At 42.8% G+C, this 27,853-nt stretch overlaps 1 protein-coding gene across 1 annotated transcript; it reads right to left on the reverse strand.

Annotated features, from left to right (window-relative positions):
* Positions 1–1,849: 1,849 nt before the first annotated feature.
* On the reverse strand, positions 1,850–16,139 carry T265_02043 (hypothetical protein; the record flags this gene model as incomplete). The annotated part of the gene is made up of 7 exons (XM_009166191.1): positions 1,850–2,411; positions 4,188–4,276; positions 4,310–4,395; positions 5,643–5,900; positions 12,198–12,694; positions 15,496–15,632; positions 15,972–16,139. The coding sequence occupies 7 exons, from the start codon at positions 16,137–16,139 to the stop codon at positions 1,850–1,852; spliced, it is 1,797 nt and encodes a 598-aa protein (XP_009164455.1).
* Positions 16,140–27,853: the final 11,714 nt, after the last annotated feature.

The raw sequence follows: 27,853 nt of genomic DNA on the forward strand, positions 1-27,853 counted from the left end.
GAAATTCGCTCGCATTTCTGCAAGTTTTCCAGTTTGACTTTTATTCTTGGTGTCCCGTGGAGGTAGAAAATGCATTTCAGTGCAGTAGCGAAGATGCTAAAGGTTCGTTGACGGATTTTGGCTTCGGCTATTTTGAGGGCGACAAACTTACACGAGCGCCTATCCATGGAGGTGAATATGATCTTGCTTGTAGAAGGGGATCAATCGCACTTGGAGAGATTGTCTTTTGGACTACTCTTTTGGAGTATTACTCCTCTGCGACGCCATTAGAGAGGATATGTTAGCGCTGCTGGTTGGCTAAGTGATAGTGTGAACGCATCTTGCAAGATAGTCGAAAACCGTTTCACTTTTGGAACCCACTGCTTCCAAGTGGGTGTTTCTTGTAACATTATATTTCCTGCATGTTCAGGGTAACGTGTGGTAGAAACCTCCACATTCTAGAAACCATCTGCATCTTCGGGATTATTGGTTGCCTGGGGAGAGACTGCTGTGCATTCTGTTTGCGAATTTGCATTCTCTTATCAGGCAAAAGAGTCATTCGAAGTGTGTTTGAATTGATCAAAATTAGCCTTTTCCAAAGGTAACCTTGCTGGTGAAGCGTTCCTTGAAGAACCGATGAAACTGGCCCCTTTCGAGGAAATTTGTCTAAAATAATACAACTATCTCGTTGGAGCAGTCACTTAGGCTTGCCTGTGTCAAGCCCGGCATTAGGGCAACCTGTTTTGCCCAGTAGTACGGAACTGAGACCCCTCATCATCATCGACAGAATAACATCAATATTCAACACTGATGCTTCACTACCGTACAATCATGACTTATTTAAAAGCCCTGTTGTGAAGAGAAGGATAAAGTTGGACGGGGAAGGGACTTAGTGCTACTGAGGTGCCCACGCCTTCAGACACTCATTCAGGCAGTTTGGATAGGAAATGACAGCAAAAGCGCCACTGACATCGGTTGTCAGCCGTATCTTTTAGTGTATCCAGTCAGGCGCAGTGGGGATCAAGCGGTCTCCATCGTGAAAGGCGAGCCAAACAGTTGGATTTGACCGCCAATATCTGCTTGATGATTAGTACTACTACCGTAGTTATTGCGTCAAGACTAAGTAATCTCTATATTCTGATGTATGCCTTCACCACCCCGAAGCTGCTCATATTTGACCGGAAAAGGGTGTGATTACCCGTATAGTGTGAAACAAACAACACAGGTAAACGTTCGCACACGAGCTTGTGATCTCCATAGCAGTTGTCCGTCAACAGTCCAATGAGACCAACCTAATGCAACCAGTTATTTTTGGAAGTCGTCTCTTGGTTACCTGACTCATGTTTTTTGAGTGTATCAACGGTTACATCCAGAGCGGTTTCTCTATTGCAATCGAAATGACTGGAATACCTGTTATTCAATACAGGTAATCGTGACCTTTGACTCCTATGGCTGGTAACCGGTTGTTTGTGAAGTACATAACTTCCGAGTAACATTGAGATGTTGGAAATTTTTACTGTATAGAAAAATTACACCTTATTTCTCTATTGTGTACGTTTGAACCAAAAGTCGGTTTTGGTGCTTTTAATATTTTCAATACATGGTCCACGGAATCCTAAACGCATTAGGCTGATTGATTGCCTTTACAATGCACTCACGAAACAGTGTGTCGGATGTCCTCAAATGTTGAACCATGATTCCTGTTTTATTCCATGGAGATGTACGAAAAGTCGATACGATACACAAAATCGAGGACGTTTGTGAACTCATTGAAGTAAGTGCGACGAAAAACTGCCAGCACAGGCGCTCATAAACAGCAATATGTGGAAAGCGGTTCAACAAAACAAAAACCTAATTTGGTGGGTGAACCTCACTGACACCTTTTTTGCGTCAGAATTGGTCGTCTTGTCCTTCCTGACAGAATGGACTCTGTTTCTTGAGTTGAGGAACTAGCTAACTTCTGGTTCTCCCGAACCTGTTCGCGACGTCGTTGCATTGAGAAATCTATGATGAAAAAAGTCATCAACGAATGATATAGTGAAGTGAACCTACTTGTGATGTCGCGAAATCTGGATTGATCGATCGGTTGCATTGGGACCCTGTTTGATCGCCAGTTCAACAACGACATCATGGAATCCGAATCGTTCGGAGCACATAACACGGTGCGGCCGAAAACCACATAAAGACTCTGTCCTTTTGCAATACCACACCAGAGTCGCATTGTTTTTGTCATGTCCGGGATTCCGGCTTCCAGAGCCAGTCGAAATCCGTTTTCTGCGGCTTCATAGGCTTTTGTGTAATCTTGTGTCTGCCTGATATGGAACTGGGATACCAGCTTTTCCACCTCAACTGTGACCAGTGGGTCGTTGCAGGCGTTGGCGAATCTTTCTAGTTTTATCAGCAACCGCTGAGCCTTCGGAACATTGCCGAGTCTGTAAATCATCAAAATGCACTTTGAATCAGACACGTAAAATCTCGCGTTTCTTCAACTTTGTAGTTCAACCCACCCGCGTCTTATGGGATGTCACGGGTAATGAGGACATAGCATTAATGAAATGGAGTAAACTATCTATGTTCAGGGCTGATTCTCACCCAGTTCTAGTATCTGGTAAAATGTGTGTTCCAAGTTCGGTCTACAAATTGTGCTTCTCCAGTGCAGTGGGGTGTTGACAGCCTACCCAGTCGTCCTTGACTTCGCCACCTATGTAAATGTATGCAGCGGCGCTCTCATTGTCCGTAAACCGGTTTAGATATTTCTCGTAATAGTGTTGATAAGTTTGTGACCCTCCACGCATAAGGCGATGACTCTGCTTTTGCGTAAATAAGAGCATGACAACCGTTCGGTGCTTGCTACTCAGACTCAATCTTTTACGGTCCATTAATTCTTTGGGACTTTTCATACTCACAATTATCGAATGTAGTTCACATGCAGTTGATTTGATTTGTCCCATTTTAAGTCACCAACATGAATTATGCCCGTTAAAACACAGGGCTACTGTCCTTTTATTGGGCAACCTATTCTATTGTTTCTTTACTCAATCCATTGTTTACCTGATTACGGACCGCTGTAAATGGAGCAACAACCCTTGATGATTTGATCAAAATTATCAAGCCCGAAAAAACGCGAGTTCACCCGTTTCCGGCATGGAAATCAAGTATTCTACGGAACAGAACACGGATTTTTGCTGGCGAATCTTTGTCCATGAGGTTACGTAGGTAATGAGTAATCGCACGATTTCGGTTTCTAGCCACCATGTCACCCGAAGGAAGTACTAGGGCCTTTCTTCGAGGAGTCCTTGCGCGACCAGGCAAAGGGTGGGAGCTAGCCAGGAGAGGTCAGGCATTGACTTGCCAGCGAAGTATGGGCGCCGTTACCAGCAAACTCAGACACTGGTTGCAGACATTGTCAGAAATGGCTTAGTGGAGTAAATGTATTCAAGCGGTTACCTTCAATGAATAGCTTCCCCTCCCAAACTCCTCAAGGAAAGTCCACTGACATCCATGCGTCAATTATACAAACTACCGCTATCTACCCGTATCTCACCAAACCATTGGCGAACAAAATATTGGCATTTATAAACACTGTACGGTAAGTACGTGGTTTTTTATAGCTGACGATCATGATCACGATGGGGTTGGCCTAGAGAGAAGCATTCAAGATGCCCGGGTTGGTTTCGAACTAGGGACCTTCCACCCAGTAACTTCACTCTTTAATCACTGAGTTGGCTTGAGGTTGCCTACCTGATAGTTGGAGGACAAATAAAAAGGAAAGACCAGTGTTTCATAGAGTGTCCCGTCTCTAAACAGCGCTTTGTCAAACATATTTGATAATGCCTTGAGCGCAGGCTCGAGAAGAATACATTTGTCGAGTAAATTGATGTTGAGTCCAAAACGCCAAAGAGATGGCATTAGGTATGAGACATCCACTTACTATGCAATGATTCCGAAGTTTCACCAAATTTGTCAGATAAAGAACAAAACGTCACTCATGAAAGAACACCACTCATTAGGCTGCTGAAAACTCTCGGACAGCCCAAAATCGGTTTCGCCCCAATGTAGCTCGTTAGGTAGACACTGTCTTTGAGTTTCCTAGTATTTTATGTTCTACTTGAACCCAAATTACGCGAATCAGCTGTGGTTTAGTTGGACCACCTACCAAAGTCCAAAAGATGTGTAAAAGTGTGTATTTCGGGAATAATGTCACTCACTTTTCATAGATTCGGACTACGGCTGAACAAGCAGCTACGCGGTGCCGATCATCCAGTTTTTCTGCCAAAATGTAGTATTCGTAGGCAAACTAAAAGCAATGTTCGACAGCGATACAACGTACCTTGTGAGCCAGGTTACAATCTCCAAGTTGTTCATATATGCTGCTGATTGCCAAATTGCAGCTACCGACAAGACCCTGGTTGCCAGCTAGAATGCGAAGAAGAAAATTATAAAGGAGGGTTTCAGTGTGTTTGTTCCAGAGTGCAAAAATTCCCCAGCAATTTATATCACGCGATTCTGGAATTACTCAGCACACTTTAGTTCTTCGCAATGTGGGTCACCCTCGGAATTTGTTCAAAATAGTTTCATTGGTCAATTAACAAGGGATTTCCTTTGACTACTGATGATAACTCAGTTTTGTCGCGCGACCGTATATGCTCCTACTTAAGGTCCACTTATCCTCTAGTAAACTGTCAATGGTTTGTTCCCTGTTCGTCTTTTCTTGCAAGTCCGTGTCAGCTCTGTCATTTTCGAGCGTATAGTCCAATCGCCCCAATCGTTTTGTGGGATCCTTAGCTGCTCGGATCTCACACTTCCATATAAAAAATCCACACTCCTCACAGGATAACTCATGAACTCACGCCTCATCCCTAATATTTGGCTCTTATAACGCCAAACGAAAGCGTTAAGCTTGCAAACTCACATTCTGAAACTCACTCCGATCGGCAGCTCCTGCCTAACCAAGATTATCTACTTTATTTCCCCTAGTTTTCAAACTGGTTATCGAATCCAGACCTATAGCCTGTCAACGAATTAGTCGCGAATATTGTACAGTGTGTATGCTATCCAATGCTGTGAGTCTGCCTACCCAGGGTATTCAAAACTGTAACTCTGTTACGTTGAGAATTCTGTTTGTAGACTTTATGGTTCGTTGCTTAACAGTGATAAATTCGGTTGCAACCGAGGATGAAACCGCGTTCAGGCAGCCAGGCTATTGGGACGCCAGACCGTCGCACCGCTGCGGCTTGACGACCATCGATTAGTGTATTGTCTGATTCTGACGTCTAAAAAGTCTACTCTGTTGTGTGAATTTCAGATACAACTCACACTACTGCGTTACTTCTACTGCTGCTACCGATGCCTCCTCTGACTCTAACATTCTTCGTTTCCCACTGACCACTCTACTCATACTATTTCCTCATCTCTACTGTGTGTTGTTATTTCACCATAACCCATCGACTTTGATTTATAGCTGGTTCCGCATCGTTACTGACCCAAATAGACACCGGAAATCTGCTACACCATGCTGTTGTTCACTCAGGGACGCGTGAACTTGGAGGAATCGCCATTTACCACCACTATTGTACGTTATTTTAGTCTGTCCGCCAGCCAAAAAAGCGGAAAAATTGATCCAACAAATCGAAAATCGCAAAACGAAAGTTTTGCCTACTTACATTCTGTCCCAAATTTGAGTGCTTCATATAGAATTGGAAATTTATCGGGTGGATTTTCCGCACTCATTTGTTCGGCTTCATGCAGCAGGCATCTGCACAAGTGTTCACACACAATTGCGGACATCCTCGGTGCCCGTACGATCCACTTGCTATCGGATTCTTGGTCCGGATTCGCTGGCGGAACTTTGTAAACCTCTTTTTCGTTCTTCAGTGTCTCATATAATTGCTTAGCAGCAGAGTATGCGGCAGATATCTCACCTGAGAATTAAGGAAGGAACCTTCATTTGTCGTAAACAACCCATGCTATGCAAGTAAAAACAACCCATGAAATACAGTTGTAAATCTGTTATATGTGTGCATGTATAGATGTTCTGGTAGTAGTTTTGTTCGCTGAGCTAGGCAATTTGGTTGCAAACGTTTCATTACCATTCGAGATGACATCATCAGTTGTGAGTGGAAGTGCGCTGAGGTTGCAAAAGCACACTTACTGCACTCACGATGATTGATGTAAGGTCGATTTTAAGCGATTAGCGTTAGTTTGGGTGGTCCTACTGGCCTGTTGGTTGAACTGTCTTCTGATTGGTTGTTGTCCATGCAGCCTTGAAACTTGACCGTCCTGGTAAACATCGTGAACTTTAGCGAAATACACTCATTCGCAAACAAATTTGGTTTTGCGAGAGACCTACCTGGAACCCAGCTGAATCGCTCGTTTGTGATGTAACCAAGCAAATTATGCGCAACCAAATTTGTTTGCAAATGAGTGTATTTCGCTAATTTTGCGCAATTTTATTCCAGGTAGAACATAAGTTTGACGGAAACTCGGGAGCTGCGCCTATCCGATGAGCCCCAAGAAGGGCGAAGCCGGTCGTGGGCTGTCGACGAATTTTCAGCAACCATATGAGTAGTGCATTACGAACATCACGAAATTTGTTCGTTTTTTCTCCATAGTCAGTTCCGTTTCCTGGTCCGTTTGTATGATGACCTAAGCTAACTCACTGATTCCACTGAGCTGGCTGTCCGTCACTAGTTGCCATGCTATTTCGTCGATTGGAATGTGACAGTTGTTTGAATCCTGCGCGGAGCGCTGTGCTCTTAGGAACTGTCACCCGTCTTTTACTCCCATGTGATGCTCTCTTCACTTTTTCTTGATTATTTTTTTCCTGATCGATCTTCCTCTTCAAGTCAGCTAACAAGCCAATAGGAATACTCATCCAAACAACCAATGATCGGTCAAAGTCGTGATTAGACCCTATATCAATCCATACAGGATCAACAACCACTGACTTCCAACTTCAGTGAACTTCTACTCAAAACACACTGATGATTTCATTTAGGCTGAGGATTAAACGTCTGCAACCTAACAGCCTAGCTCGGTGAACAAACCTAAGACCACCATTACTATCTGACCTACCAATATTCTTTTCAACTGTAAATTGGAATGTTCCTTGAATCTTTGAGAAATTATCTTATTGCTCTTCTTGATATCTGGAAGGTTAGTCACTGCGCTCTCTTAAACCCATTAGTTAAGCACACGTTTTGGAGCTGCCTCTGTTCAGTACATCCATAAAAACTATCATTACATCAAACTGAAATCAATTCTGTATGAAAACGCAAAATTCCATTGAATGCCGGAGCCGTAGGACAATAAATCAGTAATAGGAAGAACAACTCTGATTCACTAGGATATATTCCGCGTCTCTGCGATCCCCTGGAATGCACAAAGCTGATGTGCCTCTACTTCTGGACACTCACTACTCACCCTAACACATCGCTGTCAAAAAGCTGCGTGAAGTACTGGAGCTACCCCCAACCTAAATTCCTGTAGACCTTATATGTTTCATGACCTGGCAGAGGAGTATGAAGGAGATCACGAAACGCTTGGGTGCTGTCGGTGCTACTCGCCTTCCAGGATGGGGACCGCGTGATCCTCACTGTGCCTGGTTGGAGACACTACAAGATATGGCTGCCAACCGATGTCAATGGCGTTCTTGTTGTCAGTTTCTNNNCCTGAGTGAATGTCTGGAGGTGTATGCACCTCGGAATGATTGTGTTAAGCTAGCACTAAGTCCCTCCCCCATCCACCTTTATTCTTTTCTTTACAATAAGGCTTTCAAATAAGTCATGGTTGTACGGCAGTGAAACATTGGTGTTGTACACTGATGTCATGCTGTCGTTGATGATGATGATATATGTTTCACAATGTTTTAGGAATCTACCCTGAGTAAATACTGCGCAGATGAGTGGATTTTACTAAAAAAAACTTTCACTTCTTGACGCGCTTGTCAACAGAGCTTCGAACGGGAACCATCAAACATGCATTCACCGGAAGAAGACCCAGGCAGTTTGGATATCAAGACACCACAGCAACTACCAAATGAAGCACAGTAAGAATCATATCCAAACTCTACTCAGCGGCGTGGAGACAGTGTGGTACTTTCCTTTGAAGATGCTGGAAGAAAAATGTCCCTCGACAACATGAGCAGAATCAGCAAGGAAGCAAACGGGTTATAACTCACAGCTAGGATGTTGCAACTAAAAGACATCCTAGCAGTCAACAAACCGAAAGTAATATCCAGTAAACAAATTTAAAGACCAAAATATGATACCAATGGAAGCGGAACAAACAATTTCGTGTAGTGGACAGATTGCATGAGCTGACGTTGGCACTGTATTGAATAGACTGAACGAAAACTATCTGCAGTGACGAAAAAACATAAGTTACCTATCAGAAAACACGAGGGCGAACCATGACATTAAAACATGAATTGAAACTGATCACAGCCTATGTAAATACTGTGGGATCCTCGCGCGAATTTGCATGGTTTGCGTGGTCCTGTTTGTGTTGTATGGCGTGCAACCAAGCCCGGTGACGCGCATGATGTCATTTCTCAGCTGGACTGCCTAGCTTAATTTCGACTATTGTATGCTGGGTTTACGTCGGACAAGGTTCTCAAAGGGCGCTGGATCAGTGTAGTTGATGATGCCTTTCTTCGACATAAGGTTCAAATGATTTTTGCTGAATGAAATCTAAATGTGCCTGTATCTTGTACTCCACATGGTTTTTGGGGACATGGGACTTGTTCGCAATAAGTTCTCGCCCTTTCTTATTTACACCCTTTACTAAGTTTTTTTCCGTTTCTTGCTTTATGGCAGTTAAGCAACGGTGTACAGTGCTCGTACATTTTTTTAGTCATGAAGTCAATTGTGAACAAGTATCATTAGTTTTCATACACAAAGATCTTGAGTGGAACAAATTTCTTCTAGAAAGCACCATGATCAATAAAGGTAGAAATACGAAACAAATAAGTGATTCTTTAAAGCCTGACGCTTCACTACAAACCAACCAACTGGACCTATAGAACTCAAACCAATCAACAAGACATTGCGAATAGATCATCAAATGAAGGTCACCAGGGGACCGATTGGGCAGAGAATTACCCAACCAGTGAATCGACAGGATCAACTGTCCGAATGAGTAATCACAACCCAAGGTCAACTCTTGCCAACAAGGCTTATTTAAACGCTCGAAGTATTCATACTGACGCACAGCTTAACAATAAGTCTGTGCTAATCTACTACACACTACTAATGGTACCTCAGCTTGTGGCGAAACGTTTTCAATCAAGCTGTAAAGATCAACGAACAGAATAGCAGCTAAAATGTACCTTAAAATCCCTTATAATTATGCATGCCTTCTATCAGCGATCTAACATGTGAAGTTCTGGTCCGCGTACATGACGAAGCTTTTCAAAGGCTTCAAGTGCAGTCGAGTTAATAGGTAGCGTCACTACTCTCCACATCATCAAATGACGCTCGCACGACAAGCTTTATTGTTTTTCTTTTCTGGTGTTTATCAGTACCTTTGCTGCTGTGAAAACATTAGCCGTGAAGCGAGGCAACTATGAAAACCGAAGCCTAAACACAGTGCGGCGAGCTATCTCAATTGGCAACAGCATGTCATTAACAGATGATTTTCATCTCACGCGCTTAAAGTGGGAAATCTGACCGAGGCCTCCAAACCTGATCGTGAAGTTCCGTCACAGTTGCCTAAAGCACCTAAATATCAGATTACGGATACTTCTTCAGCCAATGGCATGGTATTTACAGGCCAAATCTCCGTACCCATAAATGCTTTGTACGGAAGCTGGCACGCACATGTTTGGGCCATCGCATCTTATTTCCACGTGACCGTCAAAAATCTTGACAATTCTGAAGCAGGTTTTGGCCATTCATTATTGACTTTCAGCTTTACTGATTCCTATTGACTCTGTCAGTTGATTTTGTGCCCCGAGTACCAAAAAAGCTACATTCGTTCTTACCGTATTGTTTACAGAACAATGTCTGACACCCTCATTTAGTTGGAACACTTTATCTACCCGGTGTCTCATTTACCTACTGAATGAGATGATTGCCAATCGAGGCAGCAGTCCCTGTTCTAACGTGTTCGAGGCCTGGAGGCTGACAGATATTATTCTGACTGTATAACAATCAGAGACGCGTAAAAATCAGACGTAACTTTAACAGGGACGACATCTAGTCATCTAATCTAAGTGCAAATAACAAAATAAGAGTCAAACTTGAGAGGGGTAAATGCATTGCAACTTACATGGTTTCTTGGTAATCATTCGACCGAGTAGAGAAATATTAAGAAAGCAGAGGATTGCAATTGCCTTTGGAGCCTCTAATTTGAGTCATATGTGGACTATACATAACAGGTCTAGTTTCACAGTCGCAAACGTAGTACAGGTCATGGCTCTGTGTGCCAAGCTGCAGCGGTAATTTTGGCGATTTCAAAACATTCCGAGCCTCTCTAAAAGAGGGCAACTGGTTGTCCACCGAACATTCTCTCTGATACGGATGCCTCCTCCTGGCTGCAGAAACAAACTCTCATAACCATATTTACAATTTCTCCAAATGACTGATTAATTCTCAAAGAGTAAACACTGAATTGGAAATACGTCATGCTACTGGCCCTGTCATGACTAATCGACCTTCTTACCCAACGACTAATGTTACAGGCTTAGCTGGCACAACGGCCTGTAACATCTGTCAGTAACGAGTTCATTTGGTTTGATCAGTAACTGGAGTAAGGACAGGTCTACCTAACAATTCACTAAAGATATCACAGATGTGATAGGCCTGAAGATAGAGAACTTGAATTTACTGATCGGAAGGTTCGTGGTTCGAACCCGACCTCTGCCTCTCGATTTCCCCTGTATAGGCTTGGGCAGCCTGGTAATATCCCAGCCCTCGTGGTTCCTTTGGGTGGCATGGCGGCTAGGCATCGAAAACTTGGCTATTTCATTTCATTTCTTGTAAGAACCCACATAAAGTGGTCGGAAAAACCCTAAACTGCTTTCCATGTTGCTCTAGTACGTGCTAGTAAAAAATGCAGAAAAAATTGCGACAGGTTTTAGCACAGTGGTCTGTCCCAAGAGTGTTGGATCTCAAGGAGAACACATTTTAGTATTTCCCTTTCGAAACGAGGGGCTCTTTTTAATATACAGCAAATACGTTTTACTCACTGTTGTTTACATCTCATTTTCCTACCCCTAGGTATAAACTGCAAACATATCTATGCCGCTCAAATATTTTTACCAATCCGCGTTCACCTGTCGGCCATTCGAACAAAAAGTTCATGTTCGTGAGCGAAGAATATCATTTATTTTGATCAAATCAGCAATTCCATGGAGGCTGTTTTACCAATCGTCCTGTCTGAAGTGAATTTTTCAGACCATACTCGTACGTTAGAGCTCCGCTCACGGTTTGCTACAAATCAGCCTGAGGCGCTTGTGGCGATCTAGACCAGTGTCTCCTTAGACCACCATTGTGATCACACCCGTTAGCTTTTGAATGAACGCCATGCATACGATTTCATGCTCAGATATTTGAGAGTGAACTGAAAGGGTGTGGTGTTCTCACCTCTGTGGTTTCTCATTTTTGAGAATCCATGAAAAAATTAAGGGTTCTGTTAACGTGTGGTTGTTTGACGGAAGCGTCCGACATAAAACTGGAAATTCAGGCCGTTCGTTTGCAGCACGATTTTTATTGCCAACCAATTAATTAACAACTGACTTCAGTCACCCTTCTTGAGGCTCGCAGAGCCAAATGCTATACGACAACCAGTACACACCAACAAACAGTTCGGTTCCAAAAGTCATGTGCACCATTGTTTCTGTATTTGAGGCCACATAAATCACATCACTGATCAGTGATCGTACTTGAATTGTAGACTTTTGGTCCGTTATCCAGAATTAAGTGAGTACTAATGTCCTTGAAGGCTCAACTATTTATCCTGGTCTCTTTTGCTATAAAACGGTTTTTACCCGCTTTGCGCAATGAGCTAAGCAAGGCTAAATGCGCGTTCCTAGTTGATACAACACGATTTGAATTGCTTTAAAGGTGATAGCTATAAACTAAGATTTTTCGATTTCATTCAGTAAACTACACGAATTTTGTGTCTTTCTTCCATTACTTTGAAAATCGCAGTACCAGTGAATGATGGAAATGCCACAAAAACGCATACGCTTTTGACGATAAATATGGTCTGCTTACCTGTTTCAGCCAGAAATGTCATTATGTGAAACGAGGCTTCGTTTGCACGCCGCTTTGCCTTGGCCAACAAGGAAGCAATATCGCCGAAATGCGAAAATTCCTCACTCGGCGATTCTTCTGACTTTTGACTCAGAACACGAAAAAGTCTGAGAGTTTTATTGGCAACCTGACTGCATCTCCACAAGAAGTGGTTGACCAGATAATCTTCATTGGTTTTCGAACGAAAAAAATCCACGGCCCTTAAAAGGGTTTTGTATTCCTCATCATAATCCCGGGCCCATTCGGCTAGTTCTGCTTGGATCAGATAGTCTACCGTTGAATGCAGAATGTCAGACCGCTCTCTCAATAAAGTAGAAGACCTGAATGTCGAACTTTGATCAGTTTTGGCGTGGGTTTGTTTCTGTGTTTCGACAAGAGTAAATAGCTCCGTGAAGGCAGAGTGATAGCCACTCTGAAGCAAACTGATGCACACGTTTTCATAGTGGCTCAATCGGTACCTAAGAAAGGAGAAGAGAAGTAAAGGGTGCCATTTGATATTTCGCTTTTGAAAGCGTTCTTTGATACAAGTCGTACCCCACTATTTCAAATGTAAGAACTCGTGTTGCGTCCAAATTTTACCATCTCCACTGAAATATTGTCCAGTTTAACCGATTTCTAAGAAAGCTGTGCTTTCTCCAGAAGTAGTAAAATATCGATCTTCTGTAAGGTGCACAATAATGACAGCCTTCGAACGTAATTGTACCATTGTGCTTTCCCTCAGTTACCTGGTTTCCACAGAATGTAGTTCACGGTGTGATATGAGTGGGTTTATTATGCATAGACAATAATGACGATAGGACCAGCAAAATAAGCTCGGTTACAAGAGTGTGGCTAATTGAAAACACGATTGATGGACAAGCCGAGTCCATTTAGGCAGTACTTGCAAGCATGATTTACGAAACGAATGTTTTCTGTTCACCTGTAAAGCCTTTATCATTCCTTTTCATCAGGATATACCATTTCCTCACGCATAACAGTTATTATGATCTGGCCGCTTAGATTCATGTGGTGGTGAACAACAATCTGATGGAAATGAATTAGGACCACATAAGGGCCAAAAACAAAACCGTATCAGCATTCCCGTGGAGAGAACTGCTTGTAAGGTTGTTGGAAATTCCTAGACCGTATAAGTAGTTTCCCCTGAAGAAAATGTACTACGATATCTTCTATATCCTATCAGCGGAAACATAAGACGCTCTTTTTTGCGGTTTTGGAGGTATATTGGGAACAATGAATTGTTGCCCTATTATGAGTTTACTCATTATGAGATCTATGTCCTTCCATGTTAGCAGAACCAATCCCATCTCCTATGAATGGTGACTTAACACCTACGAACAAGCTTTTTAAGGAACAGCGAGTTGTAGCTAAATAGATTGTGACTTTTTCAATCTTCCAGCATTGTGTGACCTTCTAAGGTCCTCTTGTGCAAACTGAACACAAAAACGCTGTTGCCTAGTAAAAACATATCAAACAACGCTGAACAACCAACCTCGGGTACTCAGAAAGTAAGGCTTGAATATTCATGTGTTCCTAGAGGTCATGGTAACTTGAAGCACAAAATGAGACGGTTGACAAAGAATTTTGTAGAGATTTCGTCCTGTAAGCGAAGCCAATTTATTCTGAAAAGCCGAGAAGCACTGTACAGCTGTTTCATCCTTACTGGGAATCATCAGTAGTGGATACCTCACAAAACTCCGGAGAGTCTGAAATCTGTGGAGCTTTCATTAACAACAGATGCGTCCTTAATAGAGTTCACAATCAGGCAGACCGTGATTGTACGTGGCTTCGCAAAATGACAGCATAGAATTGTGTCTATAAGATTTGACAGGTTTTTTGACACAACCGTGATATTTAAAACGCTGACATTTGAGAATGTCGTTTCCGCACAACTACAGGTGTGGATATTTGTGCAGTTAAAAGGAGATTTAGAGTCTCCTAATGAGCGTTTCTGACCCATCTTCCTATTCTTTATTACAAACAGCATCCTTATGCAGGCAGAGAGTTATCAATCCAGACCGCATGGTCAGTGTGGTGCCACTAGTGTATAAAAAACCATTGCTTTTGCTAGCCAACAGGAAATAGTAATATTTTACCAATAAGTGGCGTCGTACCAACTTTTTTGATTTCATATTGTGTGTGTGCGTTACCTCAAAGCTTAGATTTTGGTAAGATCAGCAGAGCGCTGTCAAGGTAGATTCTATGACCGAAAACTATTTGATAATGAAGGCAAGAAAAAAACAGACATTCTATCAGTGAAGCCTCTGAGTGTTTCAGCGTCAAAAATTGGTGGCTAAACATAATTTTTTGGTTGCCTGTATTAAGGGTAAAAACCTATACGTTGTTGAAACAAACATCTTGCTGCAGAAGAACTTTGAGCTGCATCCTCCCAGAGAACTTCATGAGGAAAATAATGTATCTTGCTTCCAGGTATTTGTGTCAGTTCAGCTTGCTAACAAAAGTGAATAAAACATGCAATTACCCTTCAAGATAGACTGTAAAGTTGTGTCCCACTGCCCAATTGGCTTTAGGCTATGTTGGTCTGGTAGTTTGCCTTTTCTCTTATCTTGTTGTACTGCAGAGAAGCACTGGCCTTTCCCACTAGCAAGACAGCGACTGGAAACAGTGTACAAGTATTACACGGTTTATTACTGATAAAGCGAAATAAAATAAACCATGCAAAGCTTGAAAGAGTTTAGGAATCAACACAGTCTGTCACGATGCTGGGTAAAGTAATTTTTAGGTAGCTTTTAAATAATGAATAAGTAAGCTAGGTAAGAACAAAGAATGAGTTTAACGTTGCTGCAACAAAACCTTCAGTGATTCACTACGGTGAAGATATCAAGGCCTTAAGACTGACTGGTTCAGTGAATAATAGCACGCTTCGCTGGTGGCCACATCAGAAGAAAATAATGCACTTCTGTGAATGCGAAGCTAACGCTAGAGTAATAGACGGCATTTCATCCCTACAAACAAAAAAATTGGAAACATCACCCAAACTCCCACTGGAGATATACCAAAATTAGTTGCGGTTCTGTGCTGACTAGCACATATTGGGACACTCAACAAGGCACCAAAAACCAACAAAGAGCCATATGAATGGCGGATCTTTAAACATCGGCGTATTACACGTGAAATCCTACGGAGTGAATCCCGTGATTCAACCGAGATGTTCAGTTTTTCAAACGGTTCATAAAAGGTTTAGTATTAACCCGGAGGGCGATACTTTAAAACTGATCTTGATTTTTAATGATACACCTACCGGTTAATATCAGACTTTGTGAGCCTTTGCTGGAAAAAGTTCTTCCCATTTTCAATAATACTTTTACTAGCCGCTGACAGCTTTCCCTCGATAGGCCGTAGCCGTCTTGGATAATGGGTAGGTTTGACCGATGTTTTCTGTCCCACGTCTTTTATTGAGATTGTAGCACTAACGAGGGTTTTATAAGCAAATCAAGCTGATGTTTTTACCTAGCTTTTGTTAATGACATTTCTTTTTGGGGCCCACTGTTGTCATGGTTATGACCTTGAGTTTGGATTTTTGGACCGTTCAACGGATAGTTTCGCGGATCGATGTAACGATTCGAGGCTTTCGGCAAAGCGTCCTGATTAAGGCTTATTCTTGCCGTTCATTTGCTTTTTTTACCAGAGGGGAACGAGCGGAAGAAGGGTTCAGCGCTGCTCCTTAAGTTCCCAGTGAGGGGCAGTAAGCTTGCCAGCGCAGATTCGCGGATTCACGGGTTGATACACAGAATCGAGGCTTTCGCCCAGGTTTCCCGGGTCAGTTTTGTTCTTTTCGGTCAGTGGCTGTCGTTCGCTTGAAAGGTACAAGTGAAAAAAGGGTGTAGCACTGCTCTTTATGTTCTCAGCGCGGGGCAGTATGCTCGCCAGCGCGAGGATTCGCATAAATAAATGTCTAATAGTGCTTTAAATTGGGTTCGAGAAGGAGCGTGTACAACCGTCGGAGGAAGGTCATTCCACGCAGCTACTACCCGAAATGAAAAAAAGTTTTGTCTAACGGATGTGTGTGCCCTGAGCTTGAAAATTTTCTTACTATGTCCTCGCCGGGTGTTTGCTGGGTCAACGGTAAAAAACCTGTTTGCAAAGCTTTGTTCAAACAGGGCATAAGTAAGAATTAGGTCCCCTAGGAGGCGACGGTACTACAGGGGAAAGAGATCAAGCATCGCGAGACGCGTTTCATGGTCCACGAATTTGAACCCGGCAACCATTCTCGTGGCGGCCCGCTAGACAAGCTCAATGAGGGTGAAGTCTTTCGTGCGTCCTGAGTAGACAACTTGGTTGGCGTACTCCAGGAGCGATCTGACGTAGGCCCCATAGAGTATTTGGAAGTCCATGTGTGTAATACGGGAGAAGGTGCGTCGGATCATCCGTAAAATGGCGAATGCCTTTTGGGCCGATTTCTCATGGTGTAATGAGAAGGACAAGTTTGAGGAGACTCAGATGCCCAAATCCTTTTAGCATCAATCCTCATGATGTTTTCTGGTCCTTTCTCACCATGCATAACAAAGACCCTTTGCCGAATCCCCTCCAAACGACATATGGACGCACTTTTCATCATTCAGAAGAAGGCGCCAGTCCAACGACCACTGCTTCGCAGCGCGAGGTTTTCGCTGGCATACTGCCTACAATTTGGGCAATTAACGATTGCCATTATAAAGCGGCGTATAGAAGTGCTCTGAACTAGGTACTAGACACAGTGCGCGCAACGTAGGATTAAGATTATCTTATTCACAGACTTCCAGAAATGAGAAAAATAGTTGCCTAATAAGGGTGCGCGCTTCGAGCTTGAAAATACCCTCACCATGTCCCCACTGTGTCATTTGCGTCAGTCATTGAAAACCTGTACTGAGAAGTGAATAACAGGTATCATCAACGTTGAGAATGCCTCAGGGGAAAGATGTCAAGCACTGCGATACGCGTTTCATGTCCCACAGATTTAAGCCTGTCAGTCATTCTCGTAGAAGCTGGTTGGAAGTGCAAATGACGGTTACGTCTCTCTTACATCTTGGTTGCCACATTCAAGAAGCAGTCTGATGTAAGCGTGCAATACGGTTAAGCTTCGTCGAATCATCCGCGGAACAACAAATGCCTTTACGGTTGCTTTCTCTTAGTGAAGCAAGAAGGATATGTTTTAGAGGGAACAGGTGCCTAAATTTTTTTCATTATCTATTCTCGTTATTTCTCCCGCTCCTTCCCCAGCTTGCATTACGGGGGCATCAGCTGAGTCTCCTCCGAAAGACATATGGACCCACTTTTTGTCATTGAGAGGAAGGTGCCAGTGTTATAAAACTGCATTGCAGCGTCCGCTTCTATTTGAAGGGCGCCGGCGTTGGAACTCCTGGAGTGCAGGTCGTTTGCAAACAGTAGACATGAAATTGAAAGAACATCCGGAAGGTCGTTGAAGTAGATCAGAAACGGAAGTGGTTAAAAACAGATCCCCGAGTAAATCCAATTTAGATATGCGCCTGAAAACAGTAGACTGAACCTAATTTCACTCGGAATGTTCTATCCGATAGGAATGTCTTAATCCGTCGCGGCATATCTCCTTAAATTCCGTGTCTGCGGAGCAGTGACGAGTTTGTGACTCGATCGAATGTCTTCGGAAAGTTGAAAAGTATGGCATTCATTATCAGTTGTTCATCCGTGGCTTGGGTCAAGCTTTCCATAAGCGTCAGAATGTTCGTCATGCAAGAATGGTTTGGAGGTATCTGTGTTGCACTGCAGATATCAAATTGTTTGGGCTAAGTTGGTATAAGGTGACTCGCTCCAAAATACTTCTCACCACCCTGCCCGATACGTTAATGAGGCCTTAGGTCTGTAGCTGCCAGGGGGTAGGCGGTCACCATTTGTGTGAGAACGATATTTTTGAAGAGAGCCAAATACCTAAATCTTTGTTGATATCTATCTCCGTACTATCTTCTAATCCATTCTTGGCATAAGCACAATCGCTTGGTCTCCCCCGAGTGTCATACGAGTTAACATTTCCTCACTCGGGAGGTGTCAGTCCAACGACCACTGATTGCAGTGTGTGCATCCATTTGGAGAGCACTGATATTTGAACTCCAGGGTTGCGAGTCATTCATAAAGAGTGGGCGTGGACTTGGAAGAACATCCGGAAGATTACTGACGTATATCGGACACCTAATTGGTTCCTAAACAGAGCTTTGAGGAACTCAAATGAAGACCAATGCCGAAGTAAAGTAGAGCAAGCCTGCTTTCACTCGGAATGTTCTCTCCAATGGAAACCCCTTGGTACATCGTAGAATCGCTTTTGAATCCCACAGGACTAAAGCATATGGAGCGGTAGGTGGTGTGTGATGCGATCGAATGCTTTTGATAGTCAAAAAATATCGCTTTTGTGGTGAATCCTTCGTCCTTATCTTTGACCAACCTGTCCATAAACACAAGACTGTTCGTAACGCATGAGCGGTTTTGGAGGAATACGTGATGCACTTGAGGTATCAGGTTGTTTGGTCTAAGGTGATCTAAGTTTGCTTGCTTCACTGTGCGTTCCATCACCTTACAACTTATGCTAGTGAGGCGAGTAGGCCTTTAGCTGCCGGCAGATAGACGGTTAACAGTGTCTGGATTGGCGTGACAGTCGCTTACTTACAAGAAGATGGAAGGTCGACTTCATATAGCAACTGATGAAACACCTAGCACAATTATTTTGCCAGGGTGAGTGACGTTTTTCTTCAGGACCCTTTGGTGGGTCTCGTCTGGCCACAACGCGTTCAAAGGTTTTGTTTGGTGCAAGAGTTGATGAACGACCTCCTCCGTGACGATCAAGTTCTCTTGGCCCACCTATTGAGGTTTGACGAGACTGAATTTCATGACGTCACTGGGTTAGAGCAAACTTTGTACAATGATCACCGTGGGCCTAAGAGGCCACGATCTGGTCATCCGTGAGATTTCACGTTCTGTCCAACGAGGAGAATGCGGCTGGCTTACTTCTTCGGTGATGTTTCAAGCGCTTCATTATTCGGTCAAGGTCGATTATCGTGGCCCGTTTCTCTATGTTTCATTTGCGGATTTCTGATTCACAGCGGTCCCGCGTTTTACAAAGCGTCAGTTCATACTCTGTGTCCCGCGGCTATTTTTTCAAGAGTAGCCTGGATCTTGCTCCCAGAAAACACCGAATTCTTTTGAGTAGCCTTTGGCCCATTTGACTGCGCGCTGGATTCTTTGGAGCGAGCATCGCTTCAATCTCGCGAATTTTCTTTCAAATGATTTTGTAAGTCCTTTCCGCTGAAGCTGGTCCCGGCTTAAGTTGGTCAAGAGGATACGCTTCGATAAAAAACCTGCACGGCAGAAGCTTCCAGTCTGCGCTTGAGGCCCCTGGTTCCTGGTCCAGTAGCAAATAAAGCCAAAGGTTAGTGGGGCCCTAATTGACAGTTGATCAACAAAGCGTATTTTTTGAAGATGACCAAACCTAGTGGAGATGGTTGTAGTCCTGCGTAGTGTCTGGTGGGTGCAGCGAAATCCAGAGCCCAAGCGCTCTGCTCACTGTATTTGGTCAGCTCCAACACAATCTCTGCTGAGCCCGAAGATGGTGAGCAGGGCAGTTAACGGATTCCCGTAGCCGTTTGGGAAAATATGATCCGGAATCCTTGATCCTTTATTGTTATTGAAATAGGCCTTATGCATAGTGCGGACAACTGTAACAACAAACACAAATTAGAAAGTCCGCCATCTGGTAGAAGTGCGCACTTTAACTTCTGGAACTTCCTTGTCGTGTTCCCCGACGTGTAATAATATTTTCAACATCAAATAATTTTCGTTAAGACCTTCGTCGGACAATGTGGAAGAATCCAGTGACCCCGGAGACGACAGTAGTGAAGAGAAGGGAGATCAAGAATCCTCGGATGTGAATTGCTACCACTGGATTTGTGTCCAGTAGTCATATTTGTACCAGATAGCTGGACTGGAATGATAGACGGTGTGCCCTTAGGGAGTCATGAGTGGACAAATTGATTAGAGTAGTCTGGTACATACCTTACAGAATTCTGGACTTCACTGCAAGTTATTTTTGGAAAACCCGCTGAATTATTTATGAGAAGACAAAAAATTTGTCAGACATTTTCGGATGGGGTTAAAAAAGATTGTCGGATAACAAGGTCCGATTCGATACCTGGTTTCCTCACACCTTCTATTCTACCCCAAAAGCACACGAGATGATTTCCTACTCCCCCTAATTACTCATAGACACGCTTTTATGACTTAGAGGACATTACCAGGCAATTGACCGCTGATTAGCTTCACCAACATTCGTTTGAAATCAGTTGATTTTGGAAATTCGAGGTCCTCCTCTAATAGTAGATTTGGGTCTGAGGTGGTGCCGGAAAGGCCGGTAAGGTGGGCCACAAAAAAGTCACTCCCAGGAATTACTCTGGAGACTGATTCAATTCCCTCTCAAACAGGATTAATCTAGCCCAAAAGTTGTTCTCGAATCTCAGTTGCTTTGAGATTGTAAAGCAATGAAACGTGCGGAATCTCCGTCGATTTTTTCTCCGAAGTGGAGAACCATGGCGTTCTTTTTACGTCCTTTGTGTATGGTTTCTATACGGCTGTCCGTGAACATGTGCATATTCGTCACTTAGGGACGGTTTGGAAAGTGTCCGCGCCACGCTCTCAATGTAAATTCGTTGGTGCTTAGGTGAGTTAAAATACCCGATTTCGGATTCGTTCTCTCGAGTTGTGTTTTACGCTTATGAAGCCAATAGATCCGAAGGCACTGTGATGTCGCTTCGCTCTGAAAAGCGTGACCGTTAGCGTCATCCGATAGCTGATGAAATATCAAACCTAATCGTCTTACGAGTAGTACACAGAAATAAGTTGAATCCAATGACCAGTGAATGAGACCAAATGGGCTTATCTGTGAAGGTATAGTTTGCTCGGGGCTTCCAGCAGCACTGAATCAGTTGGTCATCGGTCTGTTAACAGAACTCGGTAAGTGGATCTCAAACGCTTGAAAACTATTCAAGGTGACATCGTGTACCGCGCAGTGAAAATATCACCTCGATTTGGAATTAAGCATTTGCAAATCAAATACCAAGCCTAGTGAACGAATCGACGGCATTCTGATCAACCACCAAGAAGTAATCTATGATTTACCACTCTATTCGTTGTAAACTAAGGGTTATACATCTACGTAAATGACATTCCTTAATCTCGACTTTCGATGACGGATAACTGGATAAATTTTGTGGATCAAGATGCGAATCTGAGAAAAAGCTTGAAAGAAGAACAAAGGGACGTTTCGAAAAGATCGTTTGTTTTCATTCCAAGTCGATTTAGGACCCCTTGAGAAAATGTTCTGAGAATGGAATTGGGGAAACGAGATAAAACGTGGAGGAGTTGATAGGTAGTGGGTAGACGATACGAGTGTTCATCCCACTGTCCACACTACTAGTCGTATTTTAGAGCCAAAACTCAAAGTGAAAATCCACGTTCAGAGAATAATAAAATCAGCCAGATGTGAAACAAATACCCGTTTACTATTGTCCGTAGTATGGAAGATTTAGGAACCTTAGTAGGAATTTTGTCCTGCGAGTGGAGCCAATCTACGCTTGAAAACTACGAAGCAGGGTACACTGTTTCATCTTGATATTTCATAAGATGAGGGAAATTTCTGACTGAGAAGTCGTTGCTCATGGAGTTCGCCAACGCATTTTGTTGTCTACATGATGTGGATCCAATGATTGAAGGATGAGCGAAACTGTATCCTGTTTCATTTCGAACTGATCACTGCTGAACATCCGCTTGTGATCGAACGGTTAAGTGTTGTAACTAATAGCCGGGGAGACGTGAACTCGAGACTACATGGAGTTTCCTGAGGTGAACACCATTGATGATTCCCAATGAGAATAAAAGGGCTCTGCGAATGCTCATGAACGACGTTTCTATACCAAGCAGGTAGACAATGTCTAATAGTTAGTTGATACTGTCTGAAAGATGTTGCTGTAACTAGATTCGTGCATAATCGTTATTGGTAGGTTGATTTGACGCGGGGTTATTGTTGGTTTTGAGGGCTTTGGAACATACATAAGCAATCACTGTGAGCTGGGTAGCGCATCGTTAAATGGACAAGCTTCTCACAATATAAGTCAACAAAACTACATGGGGATGGATTTGCAAAAGTCTTTGAAGGCTCCGCCGGTGGGAAAGGCCAATGGATTCGGTTTAACGTTTAACGACTCTAAGACAGCAGCAGAAATACATTTACTAATTTCTAGTTGGTCAAGAAGATGGCACCACTGCAAGATACAAACCAAGGTAAGGCAAAATACACTCATCAGCACACCAATTTTGTTTTACCGGGAGACTTATCTGAATCCAAGGAGTATCTCTGGTCTAGGTTACTTCTAACTGAATGTGTTGCACAAAGTCTGCCTCATGTTTCAGGTGATATGATATTCAAGATGCCGCTCTATATTTCCCTCAATATCATAAATAAGCGATCCATTTGGGGATCATTTGAGTCTCAAAATTGGTGTGCAAATGAGTGCAGTCTCCAAAGTTCGCACACTTTGAATTCAAGCAAACAAGCTTGACTGAAACTTCAAGCTTGTGTCCATCTGACTAGCTAAAGAAAGGGAAAACTGGTTGTGGGCTGTCGAAGATTTTTCAGCTAATTTATGGGTAATTTCTTGAAAGGAAGTGTTGATTTTATAATAGCGCGACAAGTGCCTGTGTACTGACATTTCACTTTTGACGGAAATAGATCCGAAACATCATGACTACCAAACAATCACGAACTTTGACCTAGCGATAATATAGTTGCATTTCAAATAACTATGAACTTTCATACAAAATTGTAGTGTTCAAACATCAGCTGCGAAGACTTTGTGTAGCGGATCACAGGAAGAAAACTGCATGCCAAGTTTTATCTATCAGAATTTTACGCAAGGAGTATCCGATCAAATATTCTGACCAGCGTTCACCAACAATCACAAGATCCCAAGTAAGCTGGATTGGTTGAGTCACTCGATCTTCTCGACAGGCAGTTCTGAGCAGCCAGCTGATTGAGAAGACTAATCCACTTATCAAACTGAATTTATTCAACAGGATATCAGTATGTTCCAATCAAAGCCTGGTCATCTCAAGGGAAATATACGCCTGTGCTTTTGTTTGTCAACCTCAAATTTTGTGAATGAACCGACGATTTATAGAATTTCTGTGAAGTATAAGATTTCTTGGAACCTCGGAAATTCTCCTTATATTTGGCTTATCATTCGCCACTGTTTTACACAGGACTAACGGTAAGTTACACGAGTTTACTTCTACTTGGTACGGCAGCGAAGCATCGTTGTTGAACACTGACTTCATGCTGTCGATGATGATTATATCTACTTGGATACACGTCATATATGAAGATGTGTTTTTCAGTAGTCTTCTGCAAATGGATGAAAGTACAATAAAATCGCTATAAAAGTTTGAAGTCTCAGTTGTTTATTTGGAAAAGTTAACTGTTTTCTTTTTTATTCGATTTGCATTTTCGGTATCGAGCATAATACCAATGGCCATTTATTTAAGAGCACCAGATAGGTAAATCGATTGTTGCAGGACACTATCTTCAGGTAGTATCACCAAGGAGAAAGTGGGTATTTATTCCGCCTCATTGACTGACATACAGAGTATACAGTATACCGTATACATCACAGAATATATATTAGATAATGATGGCAGAGAACACTTGTGGAGAGTTCTCCAGGGAGTTACTAACCTTTGAAGGGCATGATATTTTCGGTATCGCCCGCGCCATGATGACTTGTTCCGATTTTGTGAGCCTAGGGAATTTTGTGCATGGGCTGTGTCAGACCTATACTCGTAAAGAATAAAGTTTGGAAGGGTTTCTCATTTGTTGCAAAACCATGACCGGACCCGATTTCGTAGAGCGCTCAAGTTCATCTTAAGGTACGGACACCCGCACAAGAAAACTCCTCTGTCTCTTCATCTGACTTGAATTGTGGTGTGAACTGTCAAGTTCTCTTATTGCTCACTCCATTTTCATTTGGATGTAGGCTACTGTATACCTATTTCCGGCATACTGTCAACATTCAACCCAAGAGTATTGCAAACGGATGAAAGAAAACCCAGTTGCTGCCTCAATCTGGTTTGAGAAGTGAATGCAAACTGCCTTTCTGCATTCCAGAACAGTCATGGAAAACTTGGGTGATCTTGTGATTCTTGTGAAACCTTTTTTCGGTTACATACAAAAATTTCTACGAAGCAGTGTCAGTGACTTGTTTACTCTATAACTGGTTAAAACGATGGAGAGATGGACCTTCTTGCAAGCTTGTGGAGTAAAATCGGGCAGAAGATATTTGACGGAATACTTTACGCAGAACACTAATCAACCAAACAAGTCTTGAGAGTCAGTCATAGTTTTGACATGCATGTTTACTCTCGTGGCTTATTATGTAATCAGACAATGTGACTTCGGAGTATTTAGAATAGCATTGTCGGAAAACCTGTTTCACCATAACCAAGTCGTAAGACATTCAGTACCTTTCTCATCCCTCCAAAAGTTTTCAGCAAGCTTGCGAGTAGTTTTCTTCAGGAACCTAAATGTTTTGAGGTTCAAGGTGGATAATGTTCCTCCTAAAGAGTCGATAAACTACGGGGAACACAAAATGCATAACGATGGTAGCAACCATCGTCACAACTTACCTCAGATGATGTCTATGAGTGAGAACGAAGTTTATGGGGCTTCTTTTCCAAGCGTTTTGCAAGTGGGTTTATGAAGGTCTGATCGATGTTTCAACATCGTGGCAGGTTTCTGACGGAGAAAAATGAATGCCCATCGGATGTGGTTGGCTACGGTCAATGACAAACCGTTCTAAAATCCACGTTAATCCTGGACGACGGATTCGTTTATGCATATGAAACAAATTGAAGTTAATTTTGTCACCTATTTGGCGATGTTCTGTTCAAATGAACATGACACAGGAAAATTTGTGGTAGTTCCCAGCTGAGCGTTTTGTGGGAATGTGTTGATTAACAGGTTATGTAGAAAACAGCCTCTTGTCATCTGCGTGTGATTTACAAAGTTCTACCTCTGTCTTTGGCTTGGTGGAGGAGACCTGGAGGTTTTGATTCGTATCTCATTTTTGCTGGCCATTTTCATTTTCATCTCTCCGAGGGTCTTCTTTAGTTATGGAGGTCAAAATCTTTGTGAAGTTGAAGCCCGAAAATCGATATAGGGAAAATTATTGCTTGGATTCTACGGCTTATCAATTTCTCTGGCTTCCTCTTGTGTGCAAAAGGCTCAGAAAGTTGACGGTGAAGAGCGACACCTGGTCGCATGGTTCCAGTTCACCCTTTTTATATCTCCATTTATTTTTTATTAAATACAACGAAAAAGTTTAGCATTCTAAAGTGCGCATACACCAATAATACCAAGCATCCAAGGTCCCACCCATAATATATTTCAACTGAACGCGCTGCTCAACTGGTACGATGTTCCAGACATTTGCTACTGTTTTTAAAGTCAATAAAAATCCTTGAGGCTCCACTTGTGCAGAACCTTAAGTTAAAGAATACCATTAAAGAGAGGTGTATGTGCACTTCATTTGATTCTTTCAAGTTAACTTCAAATGGCTGTTTAATTGAAGCCATTCATCAGAAACCCGACCTTCCGACTGGTGTTCTTGGTTCATCCACTACTGTTTCCGTTCAGCTGTTGCGTACAATCGTGGGTTGCTAAAACACTTCAGTAGTAATGTGTTTTGCTATAAAATATATTCCGATACCTCAAATACCAGATGAAAGATAGAGCAGCCCACCCTACTTAAGAATACCATAAACGAAGGGTTCAACTTGTTCTTATTTGTGTCTCCCATTGGAACCAAACAGGTGGGTAAATAAGCATATTTTGCTGGTTGCTTACAGTTTGTGTTCAACTGGAATGTAAGGTCGACGAATAATCAGGGGCTGCAACAACCTGATACGTTCGAATCAGTCATCAGCTATCGAGGAATTTGCAAAAACCCTAAAAGTATTGTGTTCCATCAAGGGAATACCTTGGTATGTAACGAAGTATCTCACCGTTTGGCCCATGAATCTGATTCCCCAGGTATGGTTACTTTGGTGTAAAATACCGGAATGAACGAAAAACACATCTAGGTATTTCTTAGGTAGATTAGACAAGTGAGCAGAAACGTCGATTTCTGACAAATTGGGCGGCATTGTGTACCCATTTGAGAGCTGTCATTTTACGGCGAAATTGTAGTTGTCTTCACCTCATGACAGTAAATACTAAGAGACTACTTTGTATGGGGAAGCGAAAACAGTAGTATGGGTCTGTCTAGATCCACACCACCTACAAGCATATCAAGCTGATTGCCAGTTTTACAATGCAATTATCATAACCTGGTGCTGCAGACTATACAGGATAGCCAAGCGTGATTAGACGAAGCACAATCACAATTCCTACGAGTTCCAGGGGACGAATGATTTTACAAGATGAGTAAGACCTCCAACTGAAACGTCGTTAGTCGAGGAGTCAGTGAGCACGTACGGCAACGTAATATGGGTTCCATGACTGAATGTTAAGTGTATCCTCTGTCTTCTGCCTAAGTGCGAGAGTAAATCACACTACTGATACGACATTAATGGTCGAACGGCTGGGCGTTCAAAGTGCTAGCCGGGAGGTTGCGGATTCGAAATTCCCTTTTGTAGCTAGGCACTGCTGATTATTTCCAGTAAGGATAAAACAGCTGTACAGTGCTTTTCGGGCTTTGCCGTCGAATCAATCACTAGTGACTTTTAGCGTTCTGTTGGAGACAACAATCAATACAACATGTGTGAACTGATTGGAGGGTTCAGAATGCGGTAAAATGACAAAGCAAACACGCGAGGCAGGTACTGGACAGCTGTCATCGTCAGAAAATGTGCCGACGTGCGTTTTCAATTTGACAGAAAAAAATGAACTGTGTGATGGAATTGTGGAAACAGAAGCTTGTTGAAGGTGGTAACCGAAGAATCGTCTGCCCAAAATCACGCGCCGGCAACAAAACAGGAGAATCACGCCATCATATAATTAGCGTAGACTGAAAAGACAGGGCATCAGTCATCATTCTTCGATCGCCCAATCTCTACCTCAAAGACATTGTTCCACAACAAGGAGATATTGCATTAAAACTGAGTGATCTAAGGATATCAAGTTCAGCGTGAAATAGCCTCACCTTGACTAATGATATGATATTTGGCAGCAGTATTGATCCACGATGTACAGCTGAACAGACAGTCATCTGGACCACGGTTTTTATGTAAGCGGGAAACGGCGAATTTCACGTCAGGCCATTGCATGGCCGTCTGGCAGTGCTGGTAAAAATTCGGCACTTTTTTATAAACTGGCCGGTATTACTTATAAGAGATTAGAGACAAAAGTCATCTTGGCGTGACTCTTAAAAAGGCCTGAAATCCAGATACCAACACAAAGATGAACGTGAAGTAAACAGAGTGCGTTTCTCAGATCTATAATTCCCGGTTCGAGCAGATGGTCAACATGCATGTGACCAAAATCATCGTTTGCGGAACTGGTAACTAATCAGATGAGTGTTGACCTGTCTACCGAGCTCCGCAAATGACTTGCA

The sequence above is a fragment of the Opisthorchis viverrini genome, assembly GCF_000715545.1.
Source record: "Opisthorchis viverrini unplaced genomic scaffold opera_v5_23, whole genome shotgun sequence".
In the NCBI taxonomy this organism is placed as follows: Eukaryota; Metazoa; Platyhelminthes; class Trematoda; order Opisthorchiida; family Opisthorchiidae; genus Opisthorchis; species Opisthorchis viverrini.